General features: G+C 46.5%; 1 protein-coding gene across 1 annotated transcript in view; it reads right to left on the reverse strand.

The window, feature by feature from the left end:
- Positions 1–10,416: 10,416 nt before the first annotated feature.
- Positions 10,417–18,390, reverse strand: part of TBCB (tubulin folding cofactor B) — an 8,434-nt gene continuing 460 nt past the window's right edge. Inside the window, exons 2-6 of the mRNA XM_077773799.1 lie at positions 17,864–18,007; positions 14,863–14,959; positions 14,020–14,211; positions 10,862–10,934; positions 10,417–10,689 (exon numbers count right to left, since the gene is read on the reverse strand). Coding sequence (XP_077629925.1) covers positions 10,575–10,689; positions 10,862–10,934; positions 14,020–14,211; positions 14,863–14,959; positions 17,864–18,007 — 621 coding nt within the window. The 3' untranslated portion in view covers positions 10,417–10,574. The remainder of the gene's footprint in view (positions 10,690–10,861; positions 10,935–14,019; positions 14,212–14,862; positions 14,960–17,863; positions 18,008–18,390) is intronic.

Raw genomic sequence — 18,390 nt, forward strand, 5'->3', positions numbered from 1 at the left:
CAGAGTGATCCCCCTAACTTGCATTGGACTATGGTGGGAATTAAAAAAATAAATGTATTAAGCCACTGAGTTTTGGAGGCTCTTCAGTTAACAGCAGCTAGCTTTATTGAATTTATTTTTTTTCCAAATGAATATATGCCTTATTATATTTCTTTTTTTTTTTTTTTTTACAAATAGTTTATTGTTAGCTTTATTGAATTTAATGTAGTGCATGAAGAAAAGGCTCTGTGGTAGATTAACTGCAAAAATTGCCTTATTTTCCATTCCTCCCTATACCCATGCCCTGTACAAACGGACTCTGTAGCTTCTCACATCAAGGCCTAGAGTCTATTTCCCAACCCCTTGACGCTACACTGGCCTTTTCATTAACCGACAGAATGAGGTGGAAGAACAGTGTAATACTTCCCAGCCTAGGCCTCAAGAAGCCTTATATTTTCTCTCTCTTTTACTCTCTGGATTCTTGCTCCTCCAGGACAACAGGTCCAGACAAGGAGGCCCAGTCAAGACCAACTAAGCCAGGCCCAGATCAGCAGAAGCACTCAGCACAGACTTGTGAGAATAATAAATGGTTATTGTTTTGAACCACGAGACTTGGGTCTGTTTTGTTACACAGCAGTAGCTAACTGATACAGGCTCCATGACCAAATAAATTCAGATAATAATGCCTAGGATATTCCCTCTTGTATATTATCATGAAATCTAACATATTAATGAAAATTCCTATAATAAAGCAGCCCATCTTTGTTTAAGCCAGCAAAATCCATATTTCTTTTACCAAAGAACCCTTTAATATTTGAGCATTTGTAACACTTCCTGTAGCGTTGTTAAATTCTGCTTTGACATTTGGTACTTTCTTTATTTAATGTTTTTTTATTTTACTTATTTTTGAGAGAGATAGAGAGAACATGTGAGTTGGGGAGGGGTAGAGAGAGAGAGAGGGAGATACAGGATCCAAAGCAGGCTCTGTGCTAACAGCAGGGAGCCTAATGTGGGGTTTGAACTCCTGAACCAAACCATGGGATCATGACTCGAGCCAAAGTCAGATGCTCCAAAGTCAGATGCTCAACTGACTGAGCCATCCATGTGCCCCTCTTTCTTTTTTATGATAATAATTTAAAAAATGGTGCCATGAAAATCCTTTCAGTAAGGTATTTACCCACTTCCCTGATTATTTCCAGGAGCTAAATTCCTAGGAATGTCAGTGATGGATCAATAGATATCCATATTTTCAGGCTTTGGACTCAAGCTGCACAGTTATTCTCCAGGAAGGTCTTTGCCATTCATATCCCAGCCTTGGTGGATGGAGTCTCTCATTGCCCTGAATTGTCTTCAGCCTTGGTGGCCATTGTTTAAGTATTTTTGCTGATTTGTTACACAAAAGAAGGTGTCCCTCAGGGCACCTGGCTGGTTCAGTCCCTGGACATGCAACTCTTGATCTGGGGGTTTTAAGTTTGAGCTCCACACTGGGTGTAGAGATTACTTAAAAAAAAAAAAAAAAAAAAAAAAAAAAAAAAGAGGTGTCCCAGTATTTTTAAGTAACATTCTTGTGTGAACATGGCTTTCATGTTTTTTTGGCCACTGTTATTTCTTTTACAAATTGTCTTTTCATATTCTATGCCCATTTTCATTTATTGGCCTTTCATGTTAATTTCCTTTTACTTTGTTAATATCTCCATTCATTAAGGGTATTAACCAACTTCCTATCACTTCTGTTGCAAATATACTTTTATAATGCATATTTATTTTTAATTTTGCCTATGCTCTTTTCGGACATATAAAATATTCAGCTCTTTGTACAGCCAAATTCATCGGTCTTTTCCTTGATGGTCTGTTCCCCCACTAATCACTACTTTAAAAAAAAACGTTCAGAACGTCTTTCCCCATACAGAGGTCATTCAGTTATTTGCTGTTAAAAACCAAAACCTTTACATTTTCGTGCAATTCCTCCACACACAAATTGCTCAAATCCAATTGGAATCTATTTTGTTATAGCATGTAAAATAGGATTCCAAACTGATATTTTCCCCCAGATAAATGAAAGATCAATCACTTGATGTGACACAATTCTTCTGTCCTACTATAAATTCTTACATTCTCTGTTCTGGTTAACCATTCTGTTACATCGTCCAGTAGATTGTTCTTACACTAAAACCACACTTTAAATTATGTGAACTCCATGAGGACAGGGACTTTGTCTGTTTTGGTACTGCTGTAGCCACAGTACCTAGTAAGGGTCCTGTAACGTGGCAGGATCTCAATAAATATCTGTTGAATGAATAAATAAATGAATACATGATTGAATGAATGTATAGATGAGCGAACGAATATGTCAGGCCCTGTGCTGGCACTGTGATTGTGTATAGTTTTCACAACTATGTGTTGGGAAAAACAGATAGTCCTTTCTGCAAAACCCACAGGTAGCCATAAAAGATTTCCTCAATCCTATATCATTTAGCTTTTGCTGCATAACCAATAATCCCAAAATCAGTAGCTTAAAGCAACAATAATTTTAGGGGCAGCTGGGTGGCTCAGTCAGCTAAGCATCTGAATTCAGCTCAGGTCATTATCTCATAGTTCGTGAGTTCAGGCCCCACATCACGCTCTGTGCTGACAGCTCAGAGCCTGGAGCCTGCCTCTGATTCTGTGTCTCCCTCTCTCTCTGCCCCTCCCCTGCTCTCTCTCTCTCAAAAATAAATAAACATTTTTTTAAAGCAATGATTTTTTGTTATTTTGCATGATTCTGTGATTCAGGAACTTAAGCTGGCACAGCTTGGTCTTTAAGGTATCTAAGCAACACCTAACGGAGGAGCAGGGAGCTGTCCTGTTGGCAACCACTATGTACATCAGGAAAGGAGCTAGGCTGGAGATAGACCTGGGAATTGCATGTACATGGTGACTAAAGTCACAGGAATAGGTCAGAGAAGAATGCGTAGAATGAGGAGAGAAAAGGACCCAAGTTAGTGCCTTAAAGAATGTTTTATATAGGGGAACCTGACTTGGTCAGATGAGCGTGTGACTCTTGATCTCAGGATTGTGAGTTCCAGCCCCATGTTGGGTATAGACATTACTTAAAAAAAAAAAAAAAAGTTCTGTATAGCAAGGTGAAATTGTTTTATTTATTTGTTTGTTTGTTTTGTTATTTCTGAGAGAGACAAAACGTGAGGAGGGGAGGGTCAGAGAGAGAGGGAGATACAGAATCCAAAACAGGCTCCAGGCTCTGAGCTAGCTGTCAGCACAGAGCCTGATACAGGGCTCGAACCCATGAACCATGAGATCATGACCTGAGCCCAAGTTGGATGCTTAACCGACTGAGCCACCCAGGTGCTCCAAGGTGAAACTGTTTTAAAAACTTGACCACCAAACCTTTCACACTCCTTATATAAAGAATTGGGAGCTATGCAGCTCCTTCTGGACTCTGGGTGGGTTTGTGTTCACTTTGATCAAGAGACAGTAGGGCTCTACTGACAGTAGACAGTGACAGTTGCTCTGTCAGTTAAGCGTCTGACTTCAGCTCAGGTCACTATCTCACAGTTTGTGGCTTCGCGCCCCGCGTCGGGCTCTGTGCTGACAGCTAGCTCAGAGCCTGGAGCTTGCTTCGGATTCTTTGTCTCCCTCTCTCAGTGACCCTCCCCTGCTCACGCTGTCCCTCTCTCTCTCTCTCAGAAATAAATAAAACATTAAAAAAAGTTAAAAAAAATAGACAGTAGCAGAAGTGATACTACATGACTTCTAAGGTGGGAAAAGACCATGTAGCTTTGCCTGGTTCTCCTAGAACCAGGTTCTTTTTTCACCTTGAAGAAGGTCAGCTGCCATATAAAAGTCCAGCTACCTTGAGACTCCAGTGCTGGCAGGCCACGTAGAAGTGCTCTGGTGTAGAGGTGCTCTGGTTTTAGTTCCTGCTGAGTGCCCCGCCAACAGCCAGTGTCACTGCCGCCCAAGTTGCTGAGTCACTTTGGACATCCAGCCTAGTCAAGCCTTGAGATGACTCCAATCCCAGACAACTTCTGACTCAAACACATGATAGATCTCAAGTCAAGCCCCTCCTAAATTTTTAAATGTTTACTTATTTTTGAGAGAGAGAGAGAGACAGAGCACAAGTCGGGGAGGAGCAGAGAGAGAGGGAGACACAATCTGAAGCAGGGACCAGGCTATAAACTGTCAGTACAGAGCCCAATGTGGGACTTTGAACCCACGAACCATGAGATCATGACCTGAGCCGAAGTCAGATGCCTAACCAACTCAGCCACCCTCTGAGCCTCATAAATTCTTTTCTTTTTAAGATTTTTATTTATTTATTTTGAGAGAGAGAGAGCACATGCATGTGTTTGGGGGAAGGGCAGAGAGAGAGAGAGTGAGAGAGAGAATCCCAAGCAGGCTCTCTACTATCAGTGCAGGGCCTGACACAATCCCACCAAACACAAGATCATGACCCGAGCTGAAATCGAGAGTCAGACGCTTAACCGCCTAAGCCACCAAGGCACCCCCTTCCTAAATTCATCATCTGCAAAAGTGTAAGAAAAACATGTCTGTTTTATGTTGCTGAAGTTTAGATAATACTTAATCCAACAATAGGTAATTAGAACACAGGTGCATTAAGTACCTACTGCTGCCAACAAATTAAAACCAAAATTTAAAGGCATAAAGTTTACGTATGTATGTAATTTCTTCAACCAATATGGGGCTCGAACTCACAACCCTGAGATCAGGAGCTGCAGCCTCTTCCAACTGAGTCAGCCGGGCACCCTGAAAATTTAACAGCTTAAAACAACCTATTATCTCATTTTCTTTGGGTCAGGAACTCAGGAGTGGTATAAACGGGTAGTTCTGGCTCAGGATCTCTCATGGGATGCATTTGGGTTGTTGGTCAGGACTGCAGTTACCTCTTGGCTTGACTAGGGTAGAGGATCAACTTCCAAGCAGGGAGCCTCAATTCCTTGCAGACCCTTCACAGACCTCAGTTCCTCACCGCATTTACTTCCATATAGGGCTGCATGAGTGTCATCACAATTATGGGCAGCTGGCTTTTCCCCAAGCAAATGATCCCGATACAATAGCTTTGATGAACTGGTCTTAGAAGTCATGCACTGGGGAGCCTGGGTGGCTCGGCTGATTGGGTGTCTGACTCTTGGTTTTGGCTCAGATAATGATCTCCTGGTTGTTGGGTTTGGGCTCAGTGTCAGGCGCTGACAGTGTGGGGCCTGCTTGGGATTCTCTGTCTCCCTCTCTCTCTGCCCCTCCCCTGCTTGTTCTCTATATCTCAAAAAACAACAACAAAAAACAAGCAACCAAAAAAACCCCACAGGAGTCATGTACCATTACTTCTGCCAGGTTCTATTCCTTAGAAGGGAGGCATTAAGTCCAATCCACACTCAAGGGGAGAGCTCTTAAAAAGATAAATGTCAAAGAACTTATGAACATATTTTATTTTACTCTAAGATTTTTTAAAAAATTTTTAAAAAATTATTTTGAGAGAGAGACAGAGAGCAGGAGCAGGGGAGGGACGGGGGGTTGGGGGGGGGAGAATCCCATGCAGGCTTTGCGATGTAGGTGAAGAGCCAGAGGCAGGACTCAAATTCACAAACCATGAGGTCATAACTTGAGCCAAAATCAAGAGTCAGACACTTAACCGACTGAGCCACCCAGGGGCCCCTGTAAACATAGTTTAGGACAACACAACAAGGGTTGCAAACTCAAGAGGCACATATGTACCTCCTGAAGGAAGAACTCAAATACCACCCAGAAAGTGTATTTACCCGAAAACTGAACCTGCATCTGACCCAGTTTTTGAATCAACCAGTTTATAGAACACACAGGAATAGAAGAACATATTGGAGGATACCAAGAGCTACAACCAGCCAAATCAGACTATAAGAAATCCCACAAGAAGACTGAGAGGGAGGAGGAAATGCTACAGAGTAAGAGACTAGATGTCAATCAAATGCTGTGTGTGAACCTTGTCTGGATTCTGATTTGAACAAACCAACAGTAAAAAGATATTTATGAATGGGGCGACCAGGTGGCTCAGTCAATCGGTTAAGCATCAGACTTTGGCTCAGGGTCATGATCTTGTGGTCCATGGGTTGGAGCCCTGTACAGGGCTATGTGTGATGGGCTCTGTACTGACAGCTCAGAGCCTGGAGCCTGCTTTGTATTCTGTGGCTCCCTCTCTCTACCCCTCCACTTCTCATGCCCTGTTTCTCTCTCTCTATCAAAAATAAATAAACATTTTTTAAAAAGGCATTTAGAAAACAACCGGGACTTCTGAATTCTGACCTATATTAGATAATATTAAATAATTATTTATATTAAATGATTGTATTAGATAATAATGATGTGATTGAAACTCCTATTTTTTTTAATGTTTATTTATTTTTTAGAGAGAAAAAGTGAGAGAGTGACAGTGCGAGCTGGGGAGGAACAGAGAAGGAGGCACAGAATCCAAGTAGGCTCCAGACTCCGAGCTGTCAGCACAGAGCCTAATGAGGGGCTCAAACTCACCAACCGCCAGATCATGACCTGAGCTGAAGTCGAAGCCTCAACTGACTGAGCCACCCAGGCACCCTAAAATTTCTATCTTTTACAGATACATACAGAAACACTTCCAAATGAGATGATTTATTGCCCCAGATTTGCTTTAAAATAATGGGAGAGGAGAAGAGGAAGCTGAGTAAATAAAACATAATTGGCCATATGTTTGACAACTATAGAAGCTGTTGTCTTAACTTTTCTAATTTAATATCCCTTAGGGGCGCCTGGGTGGCTCAGTCGGTTAAAGCGTCCGACTTCAGCTCAGGTCATGATCTCATGGTTGGTGGGTTCGCACCCCGCATCGGGCTCTGTGCTGACAGCCGGCTCAGAGCCTGGAGCCTGTTTCAGATTCTGTACCTCCCTCTCTCTCTGACTCTCCCCTGTTCATGCTCTCTCTCTCTCTCTCTCTCTCTCAAAAATAAATTTTAAAAACATTTAAAAAATTAAAAAGAATTTAATTTAAAATCCCTTAATATGTTAGAAAAAAAAGATTTAACTGTTTGGAAGAGTGGAAAGGGGGATACTGTTTCGTTTAAGATACGAGCGCCTTCACCTGGCTTGACTGCCGACCACAAACCTGCAGAGTGAAGTACCAACAGGCCAAGATGCAGGGACACAGGAAGGCGGGAAGATGGCCCAGCCAACACCCGGTCACAAAGTGACCTATTCGAAGTTCTTCCAAGAAGCCAGAAAGTCAGCTCTGGCGCCCCCGCCAGGACGCCGATGCCCATCCTCTGATTAAACTCAGACGGGCTCCGCAGCCCTCCACGCCTGCGCAACACCGTCCTCCGCGGCGAAGCCCACATCCCTTCACCCCACAATTCCCCGCACAGCTGGGGAGCGAGCAAGACGCGCTTCCAGACTGGAGCAAAACGAGGCTGAACTTGTCGTGTGGTTTTCTGGGAAATGAAGTTCGCGTGCCAGGCTGGACCCACCGCCTGACGCAGAGACGCGGCGCTTCACGTGCCGCTGCGCGCGGTTCGCTGAGCAGTGCACTGCTGCCCCCACGTGGCGGCTGAGTGCGTACTGCCCGTGTCTGGGATGGTGCCAAAGCTAGGTTGCAGGGACTTGGCACCAGTGTCGTCCTGCGAACCTCTGGGAATCCCTTCTGGATTTCCAAACGTGGAAGGATGGGGTGAGGTAAGAAATTGGGGTGAAGAAATTAGCGGCAGGGCCCGCTTTGGGCGTTATATAAAGCCGGCATTACTAATGTTGGATATATGTAGTTGTTATATCTACAGCTAATACTAACCATTTACCTATGTGCCTGGAGTTGATTTAAGCGCATAATACATAGTAGCTAATTTAATGCTCACAACAATCGTTTAGGGAAAGTACTGTATTCAGCCCTAATTTATGGGAATAAAGCTGAAACCCAGAGAAAAGAATATTTGTTGAGTCTCCCAGTGGCTGTCTGACAGAGCTGGGGTTTGAACCCAGGCTGCCTGGCTTCAGTCTGTGCTCTTTCTCAGTAAGATTACACTACCTCTCTTAACCTACTGAATAATCCGAATTTGTAACTGGTACATGAATCAACCCCAGCAGGCCGTTAAGCATGTTCAGTTACTGATTTAACTCAGCTCCTCCAAGACAAAGGTTGCATTTGGCCCAAGTTTGTGTTGAGCACAGGGACCAGGTTCCTGATGGGTATGAATCACCAAAGGGGTTATATCAGGCCTACAAAGCTCGATCCCTTTTTGTTCAGGTGATTCCTACTCAGATGTCCCTCTCTCATTCTCTCTCATACCAGGACCACCTGGCAGATTTAGTGATTTTGTTCTCCTTTCCTCACTGCCAGTAACCTTATGATTTTTTTCAACCTAATTCATTATTAAGTATCAGAGTTTAAAAAGAGAGAAAGAGACAATGCTTCATAATTATCTGTTTGCCTGTCTTTAACTCCCAAGCAAGGACTGTGTCCAATTCATGAATATGCTTCCAGTATCAGGCCTGACATAAAGTGGAAGGCTCAAAAAAATGTAGAATATTGGATATTTACTCTTCCATTTGCAGTGACCTGAGGACTTATGAAACCAAGGTTCACGGACTCTGGCTGAACTCAAGCTGGTAGGTGCTGGTTGGGAAGCTGGGGGACACCCCCTCTAAGGCTCCTCACTCTAACAACTCCCTGACACCATAGGGGCCTAAACCTTGGGATCTTTTTCCATAGTAAGCTTTTTTGGGTTTTGTTTTTGTACACTGACAATTTCAGTGATGGGTGTGTATTTATAGGTGTAGATCTACCACTGGTGGGTATTTGATGTGAGTCTCAATTGATTCCTGTGTGGCTTTCCCATGTGTGAGAGAATCTGTGTGCACTATAACCCCTCATGTCTGAGTGTGAGTTTCTGTGTTTCGAGTATCTCCAGTGTTTGTGAGTCCAGGTGTGTGAGTGTTCTGTGTATGTAAGTGTCTGTGTCCATTCTGGTGGGCATCAGAGTATGTATATGTATATAACAAGCTGTTTGTGGATGTGAGCAGTTTCCCCTGAGAATCCCCTCAGCCCTTAAACAGTTCAACCTCATTCTTCTCACTGTGGTTGCGCCTGCTGCTGCCAACTCCTTCTCTACAAGTTATAATTAAGTAATTGCAACAATTAAGTAGAATCCCCCAAATAGTCACCTGACCAGGAATTACTTCAAGGAGCTAACGAGGGGCTTCTGCATGTAAAATAAAAGTATCATTAAATGAACAATTAAGATCTCCCACCCATAGAAACCGTGGTGGAACTACTTACTGATCCCCAATATTCCTTCTCCCCAGCTTCTGTAATATAGGAACGTCTGCTGTTTGGCTAGGAACATGGCTGCGCAGAATAAAAACTACATTTCCCAGTCTCCTTTGCAACTACAAGTGGCCACGAGACTAAATTCTGGCCAATGAAATAGAAACAAATTGTTTGTTTTTCTGGGTTTTTTGTTTTTGTTTTTGTTTTGAGAGAGAAAGAGAATCTCAAACAGGCTCCATGCTCAGTGTGGAGCCCAATGTGGGGCTCAGTCTTACAACCGTGAGATCATGGCCTGAGCTGAAATCAAGAGTCAGGTGCTTAACCAATTGAACCGCCCAAGTGCCCTGGAAATAGAAACAAGTTTTGAGTTGAACATACTCCTTTTTTTCTTTTTTAAATGTTTATTTTGAGAGAGAGTGAACGCATGCATGCCAAAAGTGGGGAGAGGGGCAGAGAGCAAGGGAGAGAGAATCCCAAACAGGCTCTACACTATCAGCACAGAGCCCAACATGGGGCTTGATCCCACCACCTACAAGATCATGACCTGAGTGAAATCAAGAGCTGGGTGCCTAACCAGGCCCTACCCAGGCGCCCCAAGTTGCACATAGTCCTTAAAGGCAAAAGGTATCCTTCCCCTTCCCCTCTCCCTGATGCCTGGAGCAGATGATGTGGGAATCATGAGATGGGAAAGCAGCAAGACACATAGATGGAGACTGGCCTCTGACACGGAGGGATCACCATACCAGCACTTGGTGATGACATAAGACTTTACAGGAGAAATAAACTACCTTGATTAAGAGGTGCCTGAGTGGCTCAGTTGGCTAAGTGTCCAACTCTTGATCTCAGCTCAGGTCTTAATCTCAGGGTCATGAGTTAAAGTACCTCAATGGGCGGGCTTTAAAAAATTTTTAAAAACTACTTAAAAATTAAAAAAAAAAGAAAAAACTACCTTGTTTAAGCCAGTATTATTTTGGGCCCCTTTGTTATAGCAGCAAAACATTATAGTAACTAATAAAGGACAAAAAATAGTCTCATGGGCCCCTAGCCACCACCTAAGGGATAAAGCTTCATCTTGTCCAACCTCTACTTTGCCCTCCTATTTCACCCTCACCTAGACAGCCACCTCCAACCCCTCGTATAATCATCAAGTCCTCCAACACTTCCCGGGTTTCCAGCAACTTTAATGCAGGAGTCTTAAAAGTCAATGGCAAGGTGAATAAAATAAAAACAGGCTCAGGGAATAGGGCCGTGGGCACACACGGGGAGGGGCAATAAGAAGTCAAGTTAGTTAGAGCAGGGGGATGCCTTTCCTTGGGTGTCACATCTCATCCAACCCGTAGTCCTCCTCGGGAAAGTCCCCCACTGTCACAACCGATGGCTTGACAAAGGCGCCGTACTTGTCCTGGCATTCGAAGTAGCGTTTCCCATTCACGCTGCAGGGCATGATGGAGGAGGCTGTGGTCAGAGGGAACCCAAAACGGCCCCCACCCCAGAGGCTAAGATGGACAGGCTCACCCATAGACACTTAGACCTATAAGCACACAGATGCATGTACAGACGCAGGCACAGACACACACACAGATGGCGACCCAGACCCCTCATTACCTGCCATCGTTTTTCCCTAGTGGTTCATCATAGCGGACGCCAATCCAGTAGCCACGCTTGAAATCTGTGAGTCCTGCACAGGGAGGAAATCCCAACAAAACCTCTGGATCACCCTGGATTCATGCCTACCCACTGAGTATAAAGGCTGTTCTGACAAAAACCACCCCTTGCTACCACCCGGGATCACTTCCATCTCCTGCCCAAAATAATACAGTAGCCCTTTCACTGCTCTTGCTTTTCCTAGCCTGGATCCCCTATTTACTCAATACCCCCAGTCGGAAGAGTCTTTGTAAAAATCTAAAGTAAACAGCACTGTTACCTTGCCCTAAATTTCTCAAAGGCTGCCCATCCCACTCAGCATAAAATGATTTTTTTAAGTTTATTTATTTAGTTAGGGAGAGAGAGAACAAGCAGAGTAGGGGCAGAGAGAGAGGGGAGTGAGAGAATCCCAAGCAGGCTCTAGACTGTCAGCACAGAGCCAGATGTGGGGCTCAAACTCAGAAATCATGAGATGATGACCTGAGCCGAAATCAAGATTCAGACATTTAACTGACTGAGCCACTCTGGTGCCCCGCGAATGATTTCTGACAAGGGGGCCCAGACTATTCACTGAGGAAAGAACAGACTTTTCAATAGGTAGTTCTGGGACAACTAGATATCCACAAAGCAAAAGAAAGAAGTTGGATTCCTATCTCACATTACATACAACATTGACTTAAAATGGGCCTAAGGCCTATATGTAAAATATAACACCATAAAACTACCAGAAGAAAATACAGGAGTAAACCTTTGTTACCTTATATTAGGCACTGGTTTCTTAGATATAATACCAAAAGCATAAGCAACAAAAGAAAAAAAGAAATTGGACTTCATTTGGTAAGGGAATTGTATGTAGAATATGTAAAGACCTCTTAGAACTTAGCAGCTGAACTGTGCCAAAATTAACTGTTGGTGTCCTAACCTTTAGTACCTCAGACTGTGACTGTATTTGGAGACTGGGCCTTTAAAAAGGTGATTAAGTTAATTAAGATTAAGTTAATCTGATTTGATTGGTGTCTTTATAAGAGGAGGAAATTTGGACACACAGAGACACCAAGGATGTGCCCGCACCCAGAGGAAAGACTGTGTGAAGCCATAGCGAGAAGGTGGCCATCTGCAAGCCAAGCAGAGAGGCCTCAGAAGAAACCAAACCCACCAAAGCCTTGATCCTGGGACTTCAGTCTCCAGAACTGAGAGCAATAAATTTTCATTGTTTAAGCCACCCGGTGTGTGGTTACTTTGTTATGGTAGCCACAGAAAACCAATACAACTGAACGACAAAAATGAAACAACCTTTGGGGCGCCTGGGTGGTTCAGTCGGTTAACCATCCGACTTCGGCTCAGGTCATGAACTCATGGTTCATGAGTTCAAGCCCCGCGTCGGGCTCTGTGCTGACAGCTCAGAGCCTGGAGCCCACTTCGGATTCTGTGTCTCCCTCTCTTTCTATTCCTCCCCGGCTCACATTCTGTCTCTCTCTCTCAAAAATATATCTCCCGGGGCGCCTGGGTGGCTTAGTCGGTTAAGCGTCCGACTTTCGCTTAGGTCATGATCTCGCGGTTTGTGGGTTCGAGCCCCATGTCGGGCTCTGTGCTGACTGCTGGCTCAGAGCCTGGAGCCTGCTTCAGAGTCTGTGTCTCCCTCTCTCTCTGACCTTCCCCTGCTCATGCTGTCTCGCTGTCTCTCTCTCTCTCTCTCAGAAATAAAAAACATTTAAAACATTTTTAAAAATAAAGATTTTTAAAAACCTAAAAAAAAAACCCAATTAAAAAATGGGCAAAGGGTCTCAATAGACAGTTCTCTAAATAAAATCAAATATGGTTAATATCATTAGCCATCAAAGAAATGCAAATCAAGCCCATAAGGCTGTCCCACGTCATAGCCATGAAAATGGCTACAATTAAAAAGACAGATCCTAAGTGCTGGTGAGGATGTGAGAAACTGGAGCCCCCACACGCTGCTGGTGGGAACTGACATGGTGCAGCTGCCGTGGAAAACAACAGGGCGGTTCCTCAGAGAGTCAAACAGAGTCACCACGAGACTGTGTGTGCTGCAATTCCACTCCTACATGTAGAGAAATGAAAATATGTGTCCACACAAAAACTTATACAAGAATGTCCATAGCAGTATTAGTCATAATAGACAAAAGGTGGAAAGGACCCAAACATCCATCCCCTGAAGAATGGATATGTAAGATGTGGCATGGCCAATCTGTGTGGTAGTCTTTCGTGATAAAAAGAAGCGGAGCATTGAAACACGCTACAACACACATGAATCTTGAGAACATTATGCTAAGTGAAACAAGCCGCTCACAAAAGACCATGAGTCCATTTATATGAAATGTCCGAAACAGGCAGATCTATACAGAGATGACATCAGTCAGTGACTGCCTAGGCCTGGGGGGGGGGTCGGGGTTTCAGAAATGGGGAGTGGCTGCTAACGGTTATGGAGTTTCTTTCTGGGGTGATGGCTGCACAATTCTGTGAACATACTTAAAACCAATGAATTGTGTACTTTAAGGGGGTAAGGTTTATGGTATGTGAATTATATCTCAATAAAGCTGTTCATAAAAAAACCCCAACACTGCTCTCCACCATCTTCAAGGCCCTGCACGGTGCGGCCCTGCCCACGTGCGGACCTCACTTGTTACCTCTCCCCCCTTCTTCTCCCCAGTTAGCCATGCTGCCTCAAACAGGCCCGGCCTGTTCTTGCTCACGTCCTTTGCACTCACTATGCCCTCTGGCTGGAACACTCTTTCCCCTTTTCGCCCCTTCCTTCACACAGTCCTTCCCCTAGGAAGCCTGCTGGATCCCTCTCGAAGATGGGTCTGGGACTGCCCCTCAGCTCCCACAGCCCCCCAAGCTTCCCGCATCCCTGCCCTCATCTCAGCCCTGACCCTGTGCCCTGTGCTTTCACCTCAACTGATCCCTCTGGCCTCCACCTCCTCCATCAGAAGCCACACTGCTCTACCTCTGCTGCCCACTTCCCGGCCACGAACACTCTGGGCTGTCACTGTCCTTGCTGGGTTGGTCTCCCCTACCGGACTGGGATCTCTTTGAGGGCTGGGTCCCCAGCAATGCCCATCTCAGGGCAGGGCAGAAGGCCTCAGTGGGCCACGTACCTACATACATGACGGTGCCCCGGCGAGGGGGCTGCCCAGGTGCCCGCACTTCACAGCGGCTGCCCACAGAGATAGCACTGGCCTGGGTCTTCTCTTCGTTCAGGCGCTGGGTGGCCTCGGCCTCTTGCTGTGCCCGCTCCTCTTCATTGTATCGGCCCAGCTTGCTGCGCTTCAGGAAGGAGCGGACTGAGTCTGAGAGCGGGGTGGGAGACAGGGTGAGACATGGTTTTCCTGGTGCGGCCTCTGGCCTGATGAGATGACCTTCCACCCACACAGAGCCAACATTCAGAGAGAGACTCGTCTGCTCTGAGTGTTGGAGCGCTGCTGCCCAAGTCCTCCGAATCTCGCACTATAGCCCTGGCTTCCCCCCAGAACCCCTGGGGCCTCTCCATAATCCAAAACCTGAAAGGAAGATGCCTGCTTCCAGTCATATGACCCCGGCTTCCATGTGCCTCCAGTGTCACATTCCCTCCGCCCAGCCTCTCCTTGTCTTACCAATGTCTACACATTCCGCTCTGTTCTGCTCACCCCCCATGTGACACTCACTACCCCCGGCATGAGAACCCCCCAGACTTCCCGCTCAGGCCGTCTGTCTGCCCACATTCCCTCACACCTCCTAGCAGCTACTCATACCCCACACTTGTGCCCCCACAGCTGCCCCCCAACCCCCATCTGTCCACACACCAACCTTATCCATGCCCGCTACTCGCCCATGTCTTTGTGCCTGCACTGATCACACCACCGACCGACTCCCAATGTCCCTGTCTGCCCCCCAACCTCTGCCCACCCGCACACACTCCCTCTGGCCCCCATATGCCCTCATCCATCGCTATGTGCCTGTACCTTGCCTCTGGTCATAGGCTTCTTGTGAGATCTGGTATTTCTCCACCTTGGACACATCCTCGTATTCCCCAAGGCGGGCACCACTGTGGTCAATGACCTATGGTGAGGGGAGGGGGGTGAGTGGGGATCAGGGTCTGGACTGGGAGGCTTGGGATGCTGGGGGCAGGGGGCTGTACTGTGGAGTATTCCCTAGATTTAAGTCTCTCTGTCTAGGAAAAACCACATTCTTTTACTCCTTTACCCTCACCTTTACCCAGACCTCCTCCCTTCTCCTGAGCCCAGCAGAAGAGATGAGAACAAGTGTCCACACTGGCCGTCTCCCCATCCTCACCCCGCCCAAGTCCTTAGAGGCTGGATCTTCCCCCAGACAACCCCCACGTGTTGCCACCAGCATCAGTGATGGTCTCTAAGTCACTGGAACTGAAGGGCAGAGCTCAGGCCTTCCTCACGAGACTTCTAGGCGGCACATGTGTCCTCTCTGGGCCTCTGGGCCCCTCCTCAGCTGGCCCAACCTCCGGACCCTGAAGCATCTCTTCCTCTACCACCCTCAATATTCATTCGCTCATTGCTTGCTAAGCTCTTCCACAGCACCCAGCTGGGCTCTGTGCTGGGCGCTAGGGACACAGTGCAAAAACAGATAAACCCTTGCCCTCAGGGAGTGCTCATTCTGCTGGGACACCAACCATAAACAGACATGTGCATGCATTAAACACCAGATGATGACAAGGTTCTATGTAGATAAATACTACAAAGAGGTTTAAGGAGCACGGGAAGGTGGTCAGAGAAGGCTTCTGAAAGCAGGGGATGTCTGAGCCAAGGCTGAAAGGCTGAGAAGGAACATACAGCACCAAGTCTCGGGTGTAGAAATGTCCTTAGCCCTTTTCAGGAATAGCATGGAGGCCATCATGGCTGGAGTGGAGACAGGCATGGAAGAATGGAGACACAACAGATCACTGCGGCCTTTGGCTTTCACCCAGAATGGGATACAGCCAGGGGAGGCTCTGGGCCAGGAGGGCCAGACCTGGCTCAGAGCATCACGGGCTCCCTCTGGCTGCAGGTGGGGAGCAGACTGCAGGGAGCCCGAGGACAGGCTCCTGTGGTGTCCAGGAGGGGAAGCATGGAGTCTGAGCCAGGGCAGCGGTACTGAGGGAGATGACTGCAGGCTCTAGACAGATTTTGTAGGTGGAATCCACAGGATTTGCTGATAGACAGGATGTGGGTATGAGGTAAAGAGAGGGGTCAGCGAAGACTCTAAGGTAGTTTGGCCTGAGCTACTGGGCTCATATGGCAAACTAGAAATGGCCCTTATCTCTGGTCAGGATCACTAAGAATTTCTACTTTTGTGTATTAAGGATCTTGTAAGTTTGAGGTTGCTATTATTTGAAGCAACAAATATAGGTTAAACGTATAATTTTTTTCGAAGTAATCTTTATGCCCAACACAGAGCTTGAACTCACAACCATGAAATCAAGAATCATATGCTCTACTGACCGAGCCAGCAAGGCACTTCAAATATGGGTAAAATTTATAAAGAGAAAAATAATGTTAAATAAAAATTCTCCAGAGGCTCCACTTCTGGAAAAACTTTCCCAAATGACCTCTGAAGTCAGAGGCCTGTCTACACCTGAACCCATGTGTGAAAACCTGTTTTAGGATGCCACGACCCATGTCTGACCCACCAGCATCTGGAGGCTGAGGCTGCCCAGGTCAGCCCAAAGTCTCAGTCCTGTGGGCCCAGCACTGTCCTGACCCGTTCCCACCATGATCCAGGCCCTATCACACTACCTGAATTGTGGAAGCAGCCTCCTCCCTGGTCTCCCTATTCTTCCTGTCTTCCCACACACAGTCAAAGGGAGGCTGTGAGCACCTGGGTCAGACCAGGACCCTCCTGGCTCAAAGACCTCCCCTGGCTCCCACTTCCCCCTGCCAAAGGGAAGGCCATTCCTCAGCCCCTGTACTCAACTGTGCTCCCTTCCACCTCAGTGTCTGCACATGCAGTGCCCTTTTGCTAGAGTACTCTTCCCTTCTTCAGTTAACTCTTCCTATTCTTCAGGTCTCTGCTCAGGCATCACCTCCTCCAGGAAGTCCTCCTGGACCTCACTGATAGGTCAGGTCCCCCAGTATCGGCTCTCCCAGCTCTGTGATCTCTTCCTATATGGCCTTTATGTCTCTGACGTTTCATTTCTGTTTCTGTGAATATTTAGCTAACATCTACCTCATACACTGGATGGAGCTTATTTTATGGATTTATTATTTAAGACTTATTTTATGGACTCAGCTCAGTATTCAACAATGATTCACTGAGCATCTTCTCAGTACTAGGCATTATTCCAGGTGCTGGGGGAAATGCACAGTACGTCACAGGGTGCTAGGAGCTAAAGACAAAAATCAAATAAAGTGGAAAAGAGAAAGCATTTAAATTTTATACTGAGGCCAATGAATGCCTCACACTTGGAGGGTGACATTTAGGTAGGACTTGAGGAAAGGAGTGAGCCATGTGAAGCCATATGAAAAAGAACCACTTGTAAAGGCCCAGAGGTGGAGCCCACCTGGGATGCTGGGATGTTTGAGGAATAAGGGGAGGAGAGAAGATGATGTGAGTTGATGAACATAGAGGTCCTCAACTTCTCCCAACATGTCCAGTCTCATCATGCACCCTGACCCCTCTCACACTCTATACCTCTGTACACTGTTCCCCCCACCTGGCATACCCTCCCACCCCTTATCCTAAGTCACCCTTTCCTCCTATTTCCGGTCTCAGCTCAGGCATCCCTTCCATCAGGAAGCCCTTCTGATGCTTCTAGGAGTCAGGCACCTCGCTGGGCATGCCCAGTCAGTCCCCTGGGCTTTGTCCAGACCACTCTGTCACTGCCCCGTGATGGCTTGCCTCTCTCCATGTAGGACTGGGGGCTGAATGAGAGTAGGGCCTGTCTTGGTTATTACACAGAGCAACGTATAGCAAGTATTTTTGTTCAACAAATAAATAGAGGGGAGGCCTCACGTGGATGCGGCAGCCGTCGTCTACGGGGTAGGAGCCCAGCAGTGCATCCTCCTGATCCAGCTTGCTGTAGAACTTGTCGTCAGCTCCATACAGCTCCAGTTCCATACAAGAAGCAGGACTGCCCACCACCAGCTCTAGTTTACACTGCGTGGGGAGCAGTCAGTGGAAGGCTGTCAGTGACCCCACCTTCTGCCCTGAGGCTCCACCCCTTTTTTTAAAGGTATGTACTTGCAAATTTATTTTAATTTTTTTTAAAGTTAACTCTAAGCCCAACACGGGGATCGAACTCATGAGCTCAAGATCGAGAGTCGCGGGCTGTAACCAACTGAACCAGCCAGGAGCTCCGAGGCTCCGCCCTTGTAACAATAACCATTACCCCATCCTTGCTCCTCCAAGAGACAATTTAGGACCCACCTGGTTATCCCTGGCCACGCCCTATGCAACCTCGGATTTTCCCTGGCATCGCCCCCAATTTCTAGACACTCAGGGTTCCTCGGGCCCCATCCCCCCAGCCCCGTCCCCAATCT

This window comes from Crocuta crocuta, unplaced genomic scaffold (genome assembly GCF_008692635.1).
Source record: "Crocuta crocuta isolate KB4526 unplaced genomic scaffold, BGI_CrCroc_1.0 scaffold267, whole genome shotgun sequence".
In the NCBI taxonomy this organism is placed as follows: Eukaryota; Metazoa; Chordata; class Mammalia; order Carnivora; family Hyaenidae; genus Crocuta; species Crocuta crocuta.